Source organism: Orycteropus afer, unplaced genomic scaffold, assembly GCF_000298275.1.
Source record: "Orycteropus afer afer isolate SDZICR_OR568_19922 unplaced genomic scaffold, OryAfe1.0 scaffold00034, whole genome shotgun sequence".
NCBI classification, from domain to species: domain Eukaryota; kingdom Metazoa; phylum Chordata; class Mammalia; order Tubulidentata; family Orycteropodidae; genus Orycteropus; species Orycteropus afer.
This window is the reverse complement of record NW_006921621.1, coordinates 15486188-15505906: the sequence shown is the minus strand read 5'-3', so window position 1 is coordinate 15505906 and position 19719 is coordinate 15486188. Positions and strand designations below refer to the sequence as shown.

The following is a 19719-nucleotide window of genomic DNA, read 5'->3' as shown; positions in this document are numbered from 1 at the left end:
ACCAAGTCACAAGCTGGCCAGCGAGGGGCTGGGGTAGGCATGGAGCCTCAGCTCCAGCCTGCCATGTGAAACCACTTCGATGGTATACCCTCCAAGAAGGGGCTGGGGGGGGGGTCTATCCCTGTCCACTCAATCCCCCTGCCTAGAGACTGGTGGTGAAGTCACACCTGACTCCCTCTACCTCTTCCCACCTGACCATCCTCATGTTAACAGTGATGTGGAATGTCAAGAGATGGTCTCAGAGTGAGAGCTCCCCCCCCTCAGCCAGGAAAATACCCCCACCACAACTTCTCTGATCACTGCAGTCACCAAACACATACAGGCTATGTGATCAAACTCCTGCATTTTATTTCTGTAGGAAGGCCCTGCTCCACCTGCCCCTGACCGTATCTCTAGAGCTACCGGAAGGTAGAGAAGGTCTGGGTGCCAGTGCCGGAGGCATAGGGCACTCCCCGAGAGCGAATCTGCAGGGTATGGAAGGTGAGGGGGGGGTTGGGGCCCGAGGAGCCTGGGTTCAGGGACTCGGTGTGAGGCTCCATCACTGTCACAGGGACTGCATAAGACAGCACCTGGGGCCGGTCATCATGGCGTCTCACTGTGCCCTTGCCCAGGAGGTGCAGGATGCAGGAGAGGACGTCTGTACTGCTGCAGGCAGACCCCTGGCCCAGGCTGCTGACCAAACCCCGGGGAGGACACGGGCCCTTCTGCCAAGCTTCCAGTACCTGGCATGGGAAAAGAAAGAGGAAATAGTAGGTCAGAGACACCCAGTTTATCTCATCTCTAGCTCCCACTCCATCTACTAAAAGCTGTCAGGGCAGGAAGTCCTGTGGACATGAGATGCACCCCTACTTCCCTCCTCACTCATCTGCAGGCTCTGTAGTGAACCAGTGGCTTCCAACATGGACCTTTCTGTGGACAGTCCTCCCCTAAATCCCCCTTGCCCACTGTGCCCACCCTCACCTACCAGGCAGACAAGCTGATCAATATGCAGCCCCTCGTCCCCATGGGCTTTGAGGATTCGCACAATGAGGCAGTTCAAAAGGTTCCGTCTCTTCTCCAAGTTTTGGCCCTCTTCATCCTCTGCTTTCAGGTATGTCTTGGGTGGGATGAGCCACACATTGCCCCTCCTTGGCCTGGGATCATCACTGTCATCACGAATCTTGAGCACCCCTGAAAGAAATGCTTATCACTCTGGGTGGGAGGCCCAGCCGGCTCAGCAGAGGCCTCCCTGGCCCTAAAAGCATACCTCCTGGTGCGTCCTTTTGCTCGTGAAGGTCCAAGGGACCTCTTGAAGAGGTGAGAGGCCCAATGGCTGGATTTAGCATGTCTGAAGAGAGCCCAGAGAGCTCTAGCAGACTGTCCACAGAGATGGCCTTAGGAGAAGACAAAGGAAGAGGAAAGGATTATGAGAATGATGAAAGGGAGAAAACGTTCAGGGACGGAAAGTGAGGGGCAAGGTGAGAGCAGAGGCATACAGGGGCTGGGGCACCTTCAGATCATTGAGGTACAGCAGCAGCCACATCTGCACGGTGGATACGTGCAGGGTCTGGTCCCCAAACTGCAGCTCAGCCCGGCCCAGCCACGTCCACTGCAGCCGTCTTTGTGGGCATTGCTCCAAGCCAGGGTGGCTCTGGCCTGGGGAAGTGTCAGGCAGAGAAGGGGGAGGCAGAAAGTAGTGGAAAGGCTGGGTGAGGGGCTGGAGTATACATCAGTGGTCAAGGTTTTGCTCCCAGTAGTGTCTGCAGGTCCTCAGCACTATAGTTCCTGGTCTGAGCTTCTAGAGCTCAGCTTCTCTGGCAAGCCATGGGTATTTGTGAGCCCACTCTGTTCTTGTTCCTATGCTGGGCAAGCTCTGATCAGTGAGTTCCCCATATTTTAGGAAACAAAACCATGAAGTGAGACCAGAATATCCCAGAGAGGAGAAACGATGTCTCCCTGTTGTTTGAGAGATCATTGAGGGCAGGGTCTGAGTCTCTTCTTCTCTGCTGCTGCCCAATGGGGAGCTAGGATAACAGGTGACTGACCAGGAAGCAGATGCCTGGCATGGAGGGAAAAGCTCTGTGGTCGTTACGTTTGTGTGTCAACCTGGCTAGGCCTGGTTGAGTGGCTGGGCAGTTGGATGTAATATTCCCCATGATGAGACTGGTAATCAACTCCATGGTGGAATCTACTGTGAGCAGCTGAGTATCTATCTGCCTTTGGGTATGTGGTCTGCTTCCTGTATATAAGCAGCAGCTTTGGGAATAGTCTCTAGCTTATGGCACGCTTGGACCCTGCATGTAGTCATGTCATTGTTCAGCAGCCTGCCATGCTCTGCCAACCTTGGGACTTTCAATGGACTTGCATTAATGGCCTGCTATGTGGTTTGGTAACATCAGGACTGTACCGTTTTATTTGTCAACCTTGGGCTTGTCAGCCTCAGCAGCCAGTAGCTGCCTGAGTAAAAAGATGCCTCTAGCTTCAGTGGGCTGGGAACAAGAGGCAGAGCTGAAGCCCAAGGTCAAGGGGCTTTCACACAGCCCCTAGAGCCTGGCACTTGGAACTTGGACTTCTAACCTCCCAAACTGTAAGGGAATAAACTCCTGTTTGTTCAAGCCATCCCATTTGTGGTATTTCTGTTAGAGTGGTATTAGGTACCTAGAATAAGCCCCTAATGGTGGCCTCAGGTATCCCCTGCCTCCCTCCTCCCCACCACCTGCAAACAGGTTCCTGGGTCTTACTTTACAGACAGATAGGCAACAAGATGGGAATCTGATGGCTGAACCTCCCTATCCCAGCTCTGAAAACTGCACGCCTACCCCCTCTTCTCAAATCCACTTACTTCCTTCATCCCCCCCACCTGAGAGATTTTTATCTCTAAAGACCATCTCTTTCCACATCAGGGCCCCCATCCCAGTGATCCCAGGTCCTTTCCCAGCATCCCACCCTCTTCCCAGCCCGTAGTTCCCACCCACCCACTCCTCACTCTTGTTGTAGAAGTTGGAGTATCGGTTCAAAGTGCCTCTCAGGTAGGAGGGCAGGCAGATCCTGGGGTTCAGCACGTGGGAGATGGAGGAAATGGGCCAGCAACGCGGTGACAGGACAAGCACAGTCACTTCCGGCATTGCCCCTTCATAGAAGAGGTCCTCATTCTCATTTTCCTCCTCCTCTTTTTGCACCATCTCTGCTGCCATGGCCCTGGCTTCCTCCTCTTCTTCTCTCTCACTCTCCTGGCCACTGGCTTCATGACCCACCTAAAGGAATACAGAGTTCTCAAAAGCCTGGGGGCCTCCTGAGGTCGGCTCCAGGCCGCTCATGCTTCCTACTCTTCCATTTGCTCAACCCTGCCTTGGAACTCACCTGTATTTTCTTCTCTGTATCATCCAGCTTCAGGAGTTCCTGGTCAAGCCGCTGGAGCTGGTAGACATGGAACTGGTGCTGCAGCTCCTCGGAGTTGTTCAGGCTCTGCAGCATCTGCTGGGGGAGGCGGTTGGGGAAGCAGGGACCAATCTGCTCCAGCACGGCCCCCTCCAGCCAGCTCGGGCCCATGCCCAGGAGTCGGTCTGCCATGTAGTGCCTGCAGCACACACAGCCCAGGCCAAAGCTCAGTGTGGGTGCCCAGTGTGGCCCAAGCTCCTCCTCCAAGACCCCAGCCTGCCTGGCCCCATTATCCTACCTCCCCTGTTCCCCACTCCCTACATTCCCACTCACTGATAGTAATGCTCAAAGGTCGTGGCTATCTCCAGGCCAGAGAACACAAGTACAGTTTCCAGGCATCGCTGCAGTTGTGCCAACATCTCCATTCCCCGGACTCCACCGATCCGGCTGCCCTGGATTCGCTGGTCGATGTGCCGGGCAAACTGCTCGCTCACCTGGGCCATGGGAAGGGCACAGAAGACCATGACCAAGTGAGCAGAGCAGGCACGTGGGAGCAGTGAGGAGGGGCTGTGAAGGTCAATATGAATGGCTAGCAGCTTCATAAACTGCTTCATGCTTTTATAAAACTACTTTATAAATTCATGAATAATTATGAAAATGAACAATATTAATAGTTATAAAAAGTGTGCTTTTCACATTGACTATATCTGCAAATCAAATCAGTTAACCATTTAAAATGAGAGAATAAGCTGTAAGCACAAAGATGGTCACACTGCAAAGCCATTGGTAAGAAAGAATCACTGGAAACAACTCAAATAGCCACCGCTTCAGGCACCCACTACTGTACTGGGCTCGTGAGAGCTTAGTGTATTGTTTGCTTAGATGTGTCTCTTCCCCTGAAGACTCTTAACTTTGAGGGGGAGGTACTTTGTCTCACTGTTCTATCTTCAGCTCCTATCACAGTGCCTAACACATTTTAAGTGCTTATTGCCTATTTGTTGAATGAATGGGAATGGCTAAGCAAATTATAGTGCATTCTTTAGATGCAACTTAGGCCATAATTTGAGAATGAGGACAAACAGCAACCCTGAAAAAAGCTTCTGATGTAACAGTCAAAAGAAAGCAAGAGAAAAGATGACGAGAAAAGTTATGAATGGTTAATGGTAGAGATTGAAAAACATGATAAGCATAACTGATGTCACTGATTTACATGTGAAGACTGTAGAAATGGCAAATGTTTTGTTATCTATATATTTACAATTAAAAAAAAAAAAAAAAAAAAGGCAAGACATAGCATTGTGTTAAATCATGCACAAAAATAGAAAAAAGTACCAAAATAGAATAGGGCAGCACATTAGGTTACTATTTTTCATATTTTTGTTAATATAGCTATATATATACATATATATATATGCACACACACACGCATGCACACAGCACATACACATACACCTTATTAAAGGAAATCACACAAGAAGTGTATGTTCACTGTTGAGTGGGACTGGAAGGAAGGACCATTTTGAGGATGCAGGGAAAGGAGGGAGTGTGAGGAGAGGCTTACATGGGCAGCTTTGAGAAAGGGGATCCTCAGCAGGGCCCCGGCACAGCCATTCTGCAGTGCCAGCAAGAAGGCTGCCCGTGGCCCAAACAGCTCGGAGCTTGATTTCTGCAGCTTATCAAAGTGTTGACAATAGTGTGGCACGAAGTCATCATCCTGCCAGTATGAGGTCAGAAACTTGTTCACCTGAAGGGAAGGGCAGGAGCGTGAGGAGGCGTGCCACCGTTGGAGCCCGGGGCCCACCCCATGCCTGTACCTGCTTCAGCCCACCTGCTCCTCCACCACTGCCCGCCAACAGCGGGTCAGGTTTCTCATGATACTGCTTGGAAGTCCGCGGGTAGCCAAGGAGCTCCAGTCGTGACTTCTATTCCTGCCCTCTGAGGAGACAAAGAAGGTGGCAGAGGCAAGGATGGGGCAGCGCCTCTGCTTCTGGCTGGCTATCCGAGGGTGAGACCTGAGATCTTTCCTGACACTAAAACAGTGTGCTGACACACACCTGGAAGATGAACAGGCCAGGCACACAGACTGGGAAAGGGGGAGGACAGAGCCTGGAGTGTACAAGTCAGAGAAATGCTCCCAACATTGGCTTCCTGCCCAAATTCCTTGTACTCACTGGGCCGAGGCACGGCCACCACCAGAGCGGGGGCCTCGCAGGGCTCCACATGCACCAGCAGGTGGGTGAGGCGGCGCACCCGCGAGGAGAAAGCTGCTGCTCGGCTCTGGGGGTTGTGGGCAGCCTCCCGACACTCCAGGTACTGGTCCAGCAGCCAGCCCAGGGGACTAACGCCATTCTCATCTAGAGGGTAAAAGAAATAAATAAGTCAGGACACACCTAGAGGGAAGTGGGGAGAGGCTGGGCCACACAGGAGTGTAAAGAAAGAGCCAACGAATGGAATGACACGAAAGACAGGGTGGGAGAGAACAAGTGGGAATAGCAGGGCCCCTCCTGACCTTATGGTGTCAGCTGGCACCTGGGAGACACGGGAACTGGGGCTGTGAGAAGAGGGGCACTGGGGTGATGAGTGTAGGTACCAAAATGGCCAAGAGCATAACCTGAATGGTTCTAGGGTTCAGCAAGAAGGAGCTGGTTAGTGGGTCCAAGCAGTGGGATGGTGAAAAGGGGCCAGATAACAACAGGCTGGGTACCTGGGGAGGTGATGTTCTGCACCAGGGGGCTGACCAGGGCCTCCCAGCAGGTCTTGCCCAGCGCTTGGGCAGCCTCCTCATCAGGAAGGAAGTGGTCAGCAAAGTCCTGCTCCTGGCACAGAGCCCCATTGAGTCTGGGGATGGGGTGCCAGGGATGTCAGTACAAATTACCCCAACATCCAGCCAGCAACCACACCAAATCCCCATCCAGTATTCAAGTCTTTCCTATGTTAACTAGCACATTCCATTCTCAAACCACCAGAGAAACCTCTTCTCTTTATCCCTTCTTCCCCTCCTAAACCTCCCTCTACCCAAACTTGAGAACACTCCAGCCTCCGCCCCAAGAATCTTAGACCTACATGTCATCCCTCCATAGGACCCCACCCCTCAGCCATTTGCAATCATCTTTCCGCAGACATAGGTGTGTACACACACACACACACACACACCTAGAGCTGAGGTGGAGCAGGCTCCTATGGTCCTCGGCTATGTCCTGACTCCAGGCCTGTGCCCGAACCATGTAGAATAGGCGTGTGTGGCGACACAGCAGCTCCCGGAACACTGGCCAGAAGGTGGGTTTGGGGCCCAGGACCTCTACCCCTCGAATGCGTGTGTCTATGCCACCCTGCAATGGGAAAAGCCTGTTTTCAGCTGCTTCTCACCCTCCTCAGGATGGGCTGGGGCTGGTCACACCCTCCAGCCTCACCCTTTTGAGCTACCTGTGACTAAGGCTGGAACTCTGGCCTAAGACCTGCAACATTCCAAGGCCCAGAGCTTCTCACCTGGGGTCACACCCCCACGCCCTTTGTCCCACCTGCTGGCAGCGCTTTATGCGGATCTGGATGATGGGCCAGAAGCGGTTGAGGTTCTCCAAGAGGATCACCCGGCTGGCGGCAGGCATCACATTGACCTGAAAGGGGGGCAGACGCTGGTACTATCCTGTGTTCTCTCCCTTCCCTAGCCCAGGGATGTGTGGGGCCCTGATTAAGGGGTCCAAATGCCACCACACAGGGATCCAGGATGCTACCTTTTGTGGGGCTCAAGACAGGTAGGAATGTAGGAGGTTAGTGGTCTGGGTGAGAGGGCTGATCCTGGGAGAGGTAGTCAAATGGCACAGGGGCCCCTACCGAGGTGAGTTCCGTGTTAAGAGAGCTGGTGCTGTCACCCCCGAACACCACCACCCTGGCTGGCATGTAGCTTGCGTCCTCATTGGCCACCAGCAGAGCCAGCTGCCTGGGAGTGGGAAGGAGGGACCAGTCAGAACTGTCAGGTCCTTACAGACACAGCTAGGGGACTCTTGACCACACTCTAGAGTGTGGGGTCTCTCCCAAGATAAACACAGGGACAAAGTGTAGGTATGAGGCTGAGCCTAGGGATGGGAGCATGCTACCGGACAAGGACACCCTGGCGCATGTGCAGGGTGATGGCATGGGAACCAGTGCTGCCATTAGACTCCCAGTAAGTCTTGGGGTTGCGGTCCATCAGCCGGCTGGCCCGCTGAGCATTAGAAGACACCTCGACCTTCTCCCAGCATTTGTCTTCCTTCACTTCCATGCTGGAGCCTGGGGGCAAGTGGGAAGGAGGGAGGTCACAGCTGGGGAGGTGTGCAGAGGGAGGGAAAAGACATGCAGGTGTGGGGTCATGGAATGGCGGGACCAGGGGCACAGACACAAACCCTGGCACAGATATCTGAGGAACACGTCAAAGAAGGGGATGTTGATAGGCCGATGGGTTCGTCTGTGGTCTTCAATCTGACCCAACACCATCTGTGACAAGAGTATTCTCTGAGATCGAGTAACAATGGGTATTCCCCCTGAAACGCTGGCAGAATAGGCCCTAATGATTGGGGTGGGGAAAAACACTCCCCAAGTTCACTAGAATCACCTGCTGGTCTTGACCTTCCAGAACACATCCACTTCCTCTGCCACTGCTTCCGGTTTCATATTCTCACCCAGCTCTGAACCCACAAGCCTCCCTTTCTGCTCCCCTTCTCCTGACCTGGATGCAGCCTCCCAGGATGTTTGTGATGAGTTTCCGGTAGAGGTGGGCATGCTTCTCACACTTGAAAACCATGTCCCGCAGCTCCTGAGCCAGCTCCAGCTTTCCCAGGTGCTTTTCCAGGGCCTTTGAGATGGCATCTCGGGCACCCAACTGGTTCAACACCACAGCATAGTCCCTGCTCACTGAGGCCAAGTGGTGCAGGAAGAGGATAAGTTCCTGAAGCACCTGGGACAGGGACAGGAGAAGGTGGATAAAGGGGACAAGGCAGGGGCCACAAGGGCTCTTCAGTTCTATTTTCTTTACACCCACTGTGTGCTGAGTGCTGGGGAGACTGCAGTGAGCAAGGCAGAGTGAAGAAGTGAATAGACAGAGATGGGGGGAGATACGAGTGCCAGGTGGAGTTAGAGAACCAAAAACAAGTTGAAAGAGAAAAAGCCAAGAGACATCCTGCCACCCTAGGGCCACTCATTATGTTGGTGGCAGGTGCATAGAGAATCCCTGGGTTTGCTCTTTTCAGCCCAGCTGTCCAAAGACTAAATTGTGGGGCTGTGTTCAGAGGCCCAGGCTCCAAGCACAGACATCTGGAAGGCAGGGACGGGGCACAGAAGGACACTTGGGAAGAACCACCTCAGAAACGAAAATCTAGAAACAGCCAGAGATGTATACTACAGACACCCGCTGCCACCATGATCCTAGTTCCTGATCCCTTCCCACGTCTCTGTACCAAGGACTTGTCTGTGGCTCCTGCAGGGGACTCTGGTAAGTGCTGGTCTCCTCTGCCACCTTCATCCTCCTTTCTCCCACAGGACCAGCCAAACACAAACATGTACCATTGATGCTCTGTTGTTGTTGTTGTTATGTGCCGTCGAGTCAAACCTGACTCATAGCGACCCCTCCTTGGGTTTCCGAGGCAGTATCACTACGGAAGTAGGATTGCCCAACCTTCCTTCCGAGGAGTGGCTGGTGGGTTTGAACCACCAGCCTTCTGGTTAGCAGGCAAGTGTCTTATCCACTATGCTACCAGAGCTCCCATTGATGCTCTAGTGTGCTCAATCTCTATATCTACGTAGTTTTGTCTGTAATACTTTTTAATATTTATTATAATACTTGTAATATTTTTGTCTATGATAGTGAGTCCCTGGATCGTGCAAATGTGCTTGGCTGCTAACTGGAAGCTTGGAGGTTGGAGTGTACCCAGAGTCACTTTGGAAGAAAGGCTTACCCACCTACTTCTGAAAAATCAACGATTGAAACACCCTATGGCACACAGGTTTACTTCAACACATATGGAATCACCATGAGTCAGAACCAACTCAACGGCAACTGGTTTTATAATACACGTTGTTGTTGTTATGTGCCGTCAAGTCGGACCCAACTCATAGCGACCCCTCCTTGGGTTTCCGAGGTGGTATCACTACAGAAGTAGATTGCCCCATCTTCCTTCTGAGGAGTGGCTGGTGGGTCTGAACTGCCAGCCTTCTGGTTAGCAGTCAAGTGCCTTAGGCACTATGCTACCATACAGATAATATAAACCAAACCTACTGCCACCGAGTCATTCCTACTCATAATGACCCCCATAGGGTTTCCAAGGCTGTTGTAAATTAGGCTGTAAAAAGCAGACTGCCTAATTGTCCTCCTATGGAGAGGCTGGTGGGTTTGAACCGCTGACCTTTTGGCTAGCAGCCAAATGCCTTAACCACTATACCACCAGAGCTCCTTATAGGTAATACAAGTAGACATATATATTAGAATACACGAAGGGTACATAAATTAATACAAGTGGTTAACAACTAGGGATGTGTGGGAGCCACTGAGAGAATAGGGATTCAGACTTATTGCTGTCACTCCTTGTTATTATTGTTTTGATTTGTGAACCATATCAATATAGTACCTATTTAAAAAGAATAAAACTCCATTTTAAAAACAAAAATCAAGAGCACGACAGCCCACAGGCTCTATCACACCCTCCAGAGCCTTGTCCACGGTGTCTGCCTCACCAGGAGCTGCCCTAAGTCCTCTCCCTCCCACCTCTCCCTGAGGAGGCAGGGGTACCTCTCGGTCAGTGTTTGGAGACCGCAGGCAGGCCATGCAGGCATCCATGGCCTCATGCCAGGGGAGCAGCAGTGCCTCGGGGAAGTCCACCAGCCGTGTCAGGATTCTAGGGAGCAGGGGTAGGACAGAGGGATGTCCAGCCAGCCTCAGAGACCTCCTTTGCTCAACCCCACCTCTTACCACCCTCTCACCTCAAAGCGGTCAGGTGCAGAGGCTTGTTGGAGGCTGGAGTGTTGAGGCTTTGCATGAGCACAAGAAAGGGCTGGGGCTGCCGCTGAAGCTGCATTAGGAGTGGCTTGGCCTCGCTCTCCAGGGTGCCCTCCGAGCTGAGGGCTCGATCCAGGTCTAGGAGGATTTTCCCTGCTGGACCATAACCCTCCACCAGATGCTGCAGGGAAGCGTTGGAACACTGAGTCTTGGGTTCTTTTACTATGGGAAGAGTAAAGTCACAAGAGTTGGCCATTGTTAGTGATATGAAGGCTCAGGATAGGACAGAAAGTGTCACAACTCTCAATCATTTTTTCTAATTTCCCCTAAAAATGTTGATATTTTTTTGGTGCACTTAAGTTATTTTAGTCCCTGGGTGGTGCAAATGGTTAACTTGCTCAGTTGCTGAGAGGTTGGAGGTTCGAGTCCACCAGTGGTGCCTTGGAAGAAATGCATGGTGATCTATACCTCCAAAAAAACCAGCCACCAAAAACCCTATGGAGCACAGTGCTATAAGTCTACTGACATACATAGGGTTGCCATGAGTTGGAGTTGAGTTGATGGCAGCTGGTAGTTAGGTTTTAGGACATCATACTCTATTTTAAAGAACTTACATGACAACTTCATAACAAATTTATATTTTATATTCTTAAAGTAGCAAAGTAGCGTCCCATATGCAAACAGCAGAGTGGTTGCCTGTATTTAAAATCATGTAATACTTTGTTTCTCTCTATATTGTTGTTGTTGTTATGTGCCATGGAGTCAGACCCAACTCATAGCGACACCCCCTTGGGTTTCCACAGCAGTATCACTACAGAAGTAGATTGCCCCATCTTCCTTCTGAGGAGTGGCTGGTCGGTTTGAACCGCCAGCCTTCTGGTTAGCAGTCAAGTGCCTTAGGCACTATGCTACCAGAGCTCCCACTCCTACGCTTAGTGCCTTCCAAAAGGCAAGTCTGCCCGTGGCTATGTCTGCCCGGCGGCTACGTCTGTCTGGCTTCCTACCTTCTGCTCTGACTGCATCTTCTGATTTCTGAGGCCGGGCCTGGGCTCCCAGCAGGAGGGCACCTTGCTGGGCTTCTAGGAGGGATGGGTAAGCTTGCTGCCCTGCCACAGCCTCGGACCCATATTTCCTGTAGACACGGCTGTTGAGCAGGTCCCGGAGGGTGCTGTCATCAAGCCGCTGTGGCAGAGCCAGCAGCAGGTCCTGGGCCAACTCCATGGGCACAGCCAGCTCAGCCAGGAGCTCATCATCCAGAATCTGTCAGCAGAAGGTGTTCTGACCACTGAGGCTCCAGGGGGTACTTGGTAGGAGTGAGGATCTCTCTGTACACACCTTCTCCACCCTTAACCTTTCATGGTTGGTAGCCGGTTCCTCCCAAACAGCCTCCCAACACCTCAGAACATTTCCAGATCCCTCTTCTGGGGTCCCTTGCACTAGCTGACCTTCACTTCCCACCCTGAGCCTCCCCAGTGCTCTATCACAGAGGAGCCCTCCTGCCTCCATGTGTCTCCAGGTCAGCTTTACCTCCCCATCCAGGTTCTCCTGGAGAATGTGGAGGACCTCCCGATGGTCGGGGTCATCCAGCTTCTTGATGAAGAAGAGGAGCTCCCACCACTCAGCCTGGGTCAGGTGCTCACTCTCCTCAGCATCCTCATCCTCGGGCAGTGCGTAAGGCACGGCATAGAGCTCTGCCATGGGCTTCCACCGCCACGAGGGCAGGGCTGTGGAAACGGGTCGGGGGACACAGGGATGTCACTGCCCACCCAGGCAGACCATGATGGCTCCTCTGCTCAGAGGTGACCCCTGCTTCCTCCTGGGGCTCACCTACACCCAGGGCTCCACTGACTCCTGCACTCTGGTCAACCTCAACCATGTCTTCAATGTCTTCTTCAAAGCCCAGGATCTCCAGCATGTGCCAGTGCACCCAGTAGGTGCGGCCTGTCGACTCCCATAGCACCTAGAGGATACAGGAAAGAAGAGAAGGGGAGGAGCAGGCTCACTTAATGGGGCCTGGGAAGGCCTGAGGGAGAATGGCTATGGCCCAATGATGAGGACACAGAGCTTACAGAGTGACCACGTGGCCAGTTTGGGGGGGGGGGACAGAAAATAAAACACTAGCATATGGGACACACACACGCACAGAGGCCTCCTTTTCCTGAAGGTAAGGGTTCTCTCATCTCATCTGTCCTTGATGGCTTATGCCCCTCATCTCTCTAACCTTCACCTTTGAGTGATTCTTGGTTGCTACACCAGTTTCTGCTCCCTGGGTATGAATCTCTCCCTGGCTTCACAGCCCCTCCCAGATTTTCTCAGCACTTCAGCCTCTCTCCTCTCCCTGAGGGGGTCAGCTGCTGACCCCCTTTTACCATCCTAGTTCCCAGTGTGGGGGGGTTTCACCTCTTGGGTAGCCTGCCAGAGCCTCCTTCATGGAAACCCCAGCCATGTCTCCACAATGTCTGACCACCACACACTCACCTGCACAGGGGGCACGCCGCTGTTGCTCTGCCGGAACTCACCCTCGTCCCCGGCACTGATCTCCTCGTAATTGTCCAGCATACGTACTCGCATCCCTGGCTGCAGCATATCTCGCACATACAAGCCATACGTATTGCCACTTGCAAACTCGGAACGAGGGCGAAACCGCCGTGACCTCCTGAGGGCAGGCTGGGCCTGGGCAAGCCCTGGGCCTGCATCTGCTGGGTGGGGCTGGAAGATGGAACAGGAAGGCCGTGCCCAGCTCCCCTGTCTGCTGAAGGCCTGGTCCCAGCGCATGGCCTGCACCAGCTCTGAGATCAGGGTGCCCATGGCCATACTGAATTCCAGCTCCAGCCGGCTCCTCTCCCCATTTAACTCCCCAGGGGCAGAGTTGTTCCGGGCACCCGGTTCCAGATTCAGTTGATCCAGGAGAGAGGTGACGTGCAAATACTGTTTCACCAAGGAGAAGAGCAGCCTTCCTGGGACCTGTAGGATACAACCTTTGGCCTGTGTCCACTTTGGTCCAGCTTTAGTTCCTCTCCCTACACTATCTTCTGTAGACAGATGCCAAGGTTTGGTCCCTAGATCTTGTTCATGGTTCTCCCCAGCCCCTGTTCCCCACAGAATACCTGTGGCACCTGAATGCCTTCAAAAGACATGGGGTGCTCAGAGAGCGTGGCCTGAGCAAAAAGCGCCAGCAGAGCACAGCGGCTGTCAAAATCCAGGTGCTTTTCGATGGCCTCTTGCTGGCTCAGTGACAGAAGGATCTGGGTCCGGGTCCCTGTAACCCACACTCCAGTCAGTCACTGCTCCCTAACCTCACCCTTGCCTGCATCTCTCCTAGAGCCTCTATTCTGTCTAGTTTTTACCACCACATACTAGGAATGACGTGACTTGCTTTAAAAACTAGAATTCACTATCTTATTCACATACCCACACCCTCTGCTGTTTAGTCAATTCTGACTCAAAACGACTCTATCAAACAGAGCAGGATGGCCCCACAGGGTTTCCAAGGCTGTAAATCTTTACGAATATAGGAACCCTGGTGGCACAGTGGTTTAAGTGCTCAGATGCTAATTGAAAAGGTTAGCAGACTGAACCCACCCAGAGGCTCCATGGGAGAAAAACCTGGGATCTGCTTCCATAAAGACTGTAAAGATTATAATCAAGAAACCCTATATGGCAGTTCTACTCTGGGGGTCACTATGAACAAAATTGACTCAACAGCACCTAACTACAACATGCACGTATACATATATGTATGCATATACATGTGTATGTCCGTATATTTGTGTGCATACATACATGTGCATATACATGTTTATAACATGTAATAGCTTAAGCTCTTTGCACAGAGAGCCAACTAATTAACACGAGGTTCCTGAGGATTCAGACAGCCCTCCCTCTTTCTGTAGATGCCCACACACACCCCTTTCCACCTCCTTTTCTTCCAACTCTAAAAGAAAAGCAACAGATTGATTTACGTACTGATGAGATCAGAAGCTCCTGCCACAGTGTCCTGTGAATGCCTGAGCCGACCCAGCCCCTCTCCTGCTTCCCCTTCCTCCCCACACTGGCCCTCACCAGCATCATGGGAGGCCAGGGCTTGGATCATCCGGCCCGCGCTCCAGCGCATCTGATAATCAGGACTACTCAACATGTGCATGAGCAAGTCCAGGACCCTCGGGTCTTTGAAGACTCCAGTGAGGGGCTCAATGCTGGCATAGGCACTAAGCACATGGACAGTATGAAGCAGAGGGGCAGGTGGGATGGTGCCCACGCACTCCTCCAGCTGTCTAAGGGCCCTCTGAATCAGGGACTTCACATCGGTTTCCATCTCCCCCAGCACTGATTTGTCCAAGGCTCCGGTCTCTCCTGAAGACTCCTGGGAGGGCCCAATGACCTGACCATCCTCGCCCAGCATCTTGTGGCAGTTGGCATAGATCTCATCATTGGACATCCACAGCAGGATGTGCTCAGCCTTGCAATCCACTTGATTAGAGCCCCCATCCCCATCATCTCCACGCCTGAGGATGAGCCATCGGATCTGGTACTCAGGATGCCCGTTGTGGCCCACCCTCTGGCGGACCAGCTCATCAGGGTAGGCATGCAGGCCAGGCCCCAGGGGTACCCTGAATTCCCTGTAGCGGAGTTCCCCAACCATCCTGGCACCTGGACACACAAGGAAAAAAGAACAGGCAAGCCTCAGTGAAAGGTGAGGTTAGAAAATCAAGTACATCCAGGATTTGGGGAAGCAAATGTGGCAACAGCTGTCAGGGCAAGGAGGGATAAAGCGGGGGCCAGGAGTTGGCTGCTGCAGACTGGGTAGGACCAGGCCTCAGCAGGGAAACACTAGGGTGTTTGTTCTGAGAGAACACAAAATTTGGGAAAGAAAAAAGGGTCTCCAAGGCCCTGAAGCCCAGGGTAGTTTGGTGTGGAGAAGTGGGAGGGGGAAGAGAAGAGGGCTGCATTGGACTTACAAATGAATCCTAAGGCCTTGGGACAGACAACAGCAGTTCTGGGAAGAGGCTGTAAGGAGCACAGAGGAGTGTGTTTGGGGGGATGGGGAAGGAGACACGGGGTAAGTGGACTGTGTGTGAGAAAGGGCGCTAGCTCTGAGGAGTAAAAGAACAAACGTGTGGCAGAGGCAAGAGACCCAAATAACTAGTGAGGAGGAGGGGGAGTGCAAGGCCTGATGGGCTGGGAGGAGGGGTGCTGGCTGGTGAACTGGAAGTGTCTATGACTGCATGAGCTACAGCAGCAAGGCCAGTGAGGGCGACGCTAGGCCCAGGAAAGGGTGCACAGGAGACCTGGCGGGTGAGGGGCGCGAGGCTTGGTGGCTGAGCGTAGAAGACCCGATAAGCAGAGAGCGCGCGCCAAGGTGCGAAAGGGAGGTACCACGCCGGATAAATTTGGGAAGCCCGAGGCACCGAAGGATGGAGCGGGGCGCGAGATCGGGTGAGCGCGAGAATCGGTGGGCGCGTGGGCGGAGGATAACCCAGGTAGGGGCAGGGGGCCGCGGCGGAGCTCCGGCCACCTCAGAAGTCGATGGGGTCCTGGCGCGTAGCCTGTCCTTCACAGAGCTAGGGACGCGGCGCGGGCGATGGCGGGCGCGCTGACGGAGATTTGTATCAGGATTGGGCCCCCCGAAGGGGTCGAGGCGGAAGGGGGCGTGCCCCTGAGGGGCAGGGGGCGTGGCACGCGGGGACCCGGCGCCCTTTGGCTGAGCCTCTGCTACGGCAGGCGCACGCTAGTCCGCAGCTGCAGGAGTGGGCCTGGCCGTAGCCAGCGACGACGCCTGCCCACCTCTGGGGGCTCCGCCACCAGCCTGGAGCTGTGATTCATTTCCGCCAGACCTAGCGGAAAGCGAGGGGCCCTGGGAGGAGTGCGCCAGGGCGGAGCCGCCGACGCCACCTTGGCGACGCGCGGCACTCCTCCTTCGCGCCGCCCTTTCCTCTTCCTTTTTGTCCTTTCTCCTGTCGCCGGAAGTTCTTTCCCTGTCTCCCACTATCAGAACTTAAAAGAGATTTTGGAGGTCATTTATTCCCCCTGCTCCATCATTAGGGAGCTCTGGTAGCATAGTGCCTAAGGCACTTGCCTGCTAACCAGAAGTCTCGGGGTTCAAACCCACCAGCCACTCTTCAGTAGGAACTGGGCAATCTACTTCGGTAGTGATACTGCCTCGGAAACCCAAGGAGGGGTCGCTATGACTAGGAACCGACTGGAGGGCATATAACAACTCCATCCTAAAGGGACTGAGCTGGTGGTGGGAGTTTGGAAGCAATGGGAGGGGCATGCGTAAGCAGCCCGTTTGCCCCGCGCTGCCGTTTTCCCTTTTCCCCTACTTGGCCGCTCCTTTTTTTCGGTGATTCAGTCGGTACCGCCTCCCCCCCACATACACACACAAAAAACAAACACCCAATAACAAAAAATACGGGGTCATTTTATTAAGAGTCCAGGGATATCAGCTTTGTGCAGCAGCTGAGGGCAGCTTCACATAACTCTTCATAGGGGGCAGGGGCCGAATCTTTCGGCCAGCCCAGCCTCCCTTGCGTTGCCATAACCCGCTAGAAGGCCTCTTGCCCAGCCAGCGGTTCCGCCCAGCCTTGCCGATGACCCGTTTGTTATGGTCAGCGTTGGATACGCGGCCCACTGTTGCCACACACGTTTCCAGTACCTGATAGACGGAACAAATGGAAGTCATGGTGGGGTAGAGAGCCTGCCATTATGGACTCCTGGGGGGCTGGCTTCTTAGACTCAATGAGAGAGGAGAGGGAGAATGGAAAGCACAGACTAGGTGAATCCTAGATTCAGGTCCTACAATTGGAACTGAGTAACTGAAAAAGATTGTTCTCTATTCCAATCTGGTTCCAGCCTGACAAGGCATACCTAGTGCCAGTTTCTGGTAGCATGAAACACCTGGGAGCTATCCCCAACCAGGAAAATACATTCCAAAAATTCCTCCTTTGCAGACCCCTCCCACCTCTATCCCTCCCCCCCACACACACCTGCATCTGCCTCTTAGAGGGCAGTTGGATGATGGCAGTCCCATTCACCTTCCGCAGCAGCACACCACATGTCCCTGGAGAAAGGAGAAATAGCTCTGGCACCCTCCACAAAGGAAGAAAAGGTAGGGGAACTTATGTGGGGGGTGCTACCCTATACACTGCTCTTGCCCTGCCCTTTAGAAGTAGGTGCACTGAAGATGGAGTCATGCAATGATATAAGTCAAAACATAAACATATTTTCATCATTTTCCTTGTTTTTCACTTCTTTCTCTTTGCAGTGAACCATAGGTAGACCCAGAGGTTCAGGGAATTGTGATCTTATGCACCCGTTGGCCTTTCAAATTGCAGAGCCCCAAGCAGCTCTTTCCCCATACCTGCAGCTCTGATATACTGGGCCCCTCGGCCTGGCTCACTCTCCACGTTGTTGATGAGGGTACCCACAGGCAGGGCTCCGAGAGGATGTGCATCCCCTTCCTTAGCAGCAACTAAGAGACAGAATTTCATCAGCACTAGAACGCTCACAGTGCCCTGCCCACATGCATCTAACAACAATCCCTCACCTGCCATACGGCCTATGTGGTCAGAGTTAAGGATCACATCTCCAGCCTTCATGTTTTCTGTAGCAATGATCCAACGTTTCCGGCTGCCTCCGGCAACCAGAGCTATATCTGCTGACCTGTTCAGGGTGAAGGACAGGTAAGCAGGCCATCTAGGCAGCTTCATGTCTTCTGAGAAGGCACTAAGCAGTCATTCAGATACACCATCATTGCTCCACATTCCAAACTTGCCTGCAGGGATCGTAACGAACAACAACGACTTTCTCCTCAAAAGGTCCTGGCTTGGTCTCCTGCTCAGGCCGGAACCGCAGAAAGTCAATCATTCGATAACGCTGCTTGTGGCCCCCACCAATGCCATGCACTCGGATCCGGCCTGTGGTCAGGACATTGTGGGGATGTGATCATGTTCGAACTAATTCCACTCCCAGCACAGAGAATAGGCAGTGATTCCCAACATTAGGGCACGAGTAGAAAATGATTAAAATTTGCACAGCACACTGGCACAAGGTGGGTGGCAGAGCATCTGCACGAACCTCAGTAAGACATATAATAATGTAATTATAATGAATGCAGTAAGAAGAGTGAAAATGTAAAGTGTTAGGGAAGATACTAAATATTGAAATTGTATAAAATTTCCCAAAACTACCTCTTCAAGTTACTTAATTCACTAAGTTTACTGAGAGAGCGATGTAAATAGTGCTCAATTTCAATTGTAAATTTTCAAATGGTATTAAGAAAAATGTCACAATATTTCCTACGTATGACCAGTTTTTTTCAGTTACCAATACCATCTTTAGAAGCACAAACCTCATAGTATCCCATGCTCTCGTTCCTACACATATGCTACATACAGAAGGAGCCCAATAAATGCTTTTTAATGACATTCGTCTCTCCCACAAGGTGTCTAATACACAGGCCTAGGAACCTACTGTGTTTTCCCCTTTAATGCTTAAAGCCCCTTGACCTCACTCGCACCTGTATGATCTCGGCCCCCAGACTTTCTCATCTTCACTGGTTTAACGGTGTACTTGGTACGACTCTTCCAGGACACAAAATTCGCATTAAGGGCCACAGAGGTAAGGACTGGGCGGCAGGGGGATAGCATCAAGGCAGAGGGTGGCTGGAGGAAGGCATTGCTTATCACCTGGGGATAAACAGAAATCTCTTTCACTTGGAAAGCTAATTCAAGGAGAGGCATGAGAGACCAAGAGAGTAAACAACGATTAATTTTAGCTTACAGCTCACTTCTTCCTGGAAGTGTCCCAGATCAACTGTCCAAAAACTCCACCCTTTACAGTCTGCACAGGTATCAGTGCAGAATGTTTATGCAGGTGTATGTGTATTGATTTTCTCTCCTCATCTGATCCTCTCTCACCTCTGAATTATCTCTTCAATGGAACGTTCTGCCCTTGGTGCCCCTTCTTCCAGATTTGGCTTAAAACTCTTCTCTAGGAAACTTCTTTTCCTGAACAACTTCATTCTCCAGAAAGGTAACTTTTACACATCCATGTATCACCATCACTACCAATGTCCCTTGTCCATCTGCATTGTTTCTGGGAGTTTTCACAGATGACTGGAGTTGTCTTGTTCTCTGATGTATTCCCAGCATTCACAGCGTTGGTTGGTTTGGTTTTGAATTTCATGTATACATCTGTCAAACTCTCCCATCACCCCAAGAACTCCAGAGGAGCAAGACTTAGGTAAGTTACAGTTACTCTTTTCTGTGACTTACCAAGGCCCAGCACATATTCACTCAGCTCATTTCCTTCACTCATTAGGAAGCTCATAATATATTCACCTGAGGTCCCTATTTTTGGTATCTGGCCCTACATTCTCTAATCTCAACAACATCTTC

At 52.3% G+C, this 19719-nt stretch overlaps 2 protein-coding genes across 2 annotated transcripts in view; both read right to left on the bottom strand.

Annotated features, from left to right (window-relative positions):
• Nucleotides 1-398: 398 nt before the first annotated feature.
• On the bottom strand, nucleotides 399-14963 carry CUL7 (cullin 7). The gene is made up of 25 exons (XM_007936225.2): nucleotides 14384-14963; nucleotides 13429-13580; nucleotides 12800-13285; nucleotides 12149-12281; nucleotides 11849-12045; nucleotides 11326-11581; nucleotides 10306-10543; nucleotides 10115-10220; nucleotides 8060-8287; nucleotides 7737-7827; nucleotides 7452-7623; nucleotides 7189-7294; nucleotides 6876-6971; nucleotides 6511-6686; nucleotides 6062-6195; nucleotides 5529-5711; nucleotides 5186-5292; nucleotides 4919-5101; nucleotides 3691-3851; nucleotides 3340-3556; nucleotides 2966-3233; nucleotides 1490-1635; nucleotides 1247-1373; nucleotides 965-1170; nucleotides 399-722 (listed from the first exon to the last, which is right to left on the bottom strand). Exons 1-25 carry the CDS (start codon nucleotides 14961-14963, stop codon nucleotides 399-401), a joined length of 5073 nt encoding a protein of 1690 aa, XP_007934416.1.
• A 1800-nt stretch (nucleotides 14964-16763) lies between these two features.
• Nucleotides 16764-19719, bottom strand: part of MRPL2 (mitochondrial ribosomal protein L2) — a 4234-nt gene continuing 1278 nt past the window's right edge. The window contains exons 2-7 of the mRNA XM_007936223.2: nucleotides 18840-19008; nucleotides 18096-18237; nucleotides 17868-17983; nucleotides 17682-17792; nucleotides 17308-17381; nucleotides 16764-16976 (exon numbers count right to left, since the gene is read on the bottom strand). Coding sequence (XP_007934414.1) covers nucleotides 16764-16976; nucleotides 17308-17381; nucleotides 17682-17792; nucleotides 17868-17983; nucleotides 18096-18237; nucleotides 18840-19008 — 825 coding nt within the window. The remainder of the gene's footprint in view (nucleotides 16977-17307; nucleotides 17382-17681; nucleotides 17793-17867; nucleotides 17984-18095; nucleotides 18238-18839; nucleotides 19009-19719) is intronic.

What these genes read in the sequence shown, in the direction of transcription:
- CUL7 (XM_007936225.2), bottom strand. Translation starts at nt 14,963, where the DNA reads ATGGTTGGGGAACTCCGCTACAGGGAATTCAGGGTACCCCTGGGGCCT. An exon ending in CTCCAAACACTGACCGAGAG is followed by an intron (nt 8,288 to 10,114) that starts GTACCCCTGCCT and finishes TCCCTGTCCCAG; the next exon opens with GTGCTTCAGGAACTTATCCT. An exon ending in TTAACACGGAACTCACCTCG is followed by an intron (nt 6,972 to 7,188) that starts GTAGGGGCCCCT and finishes CCCCCCTTTCAG; the next exon opens with GTCAATGTGATGCCTGCCGC.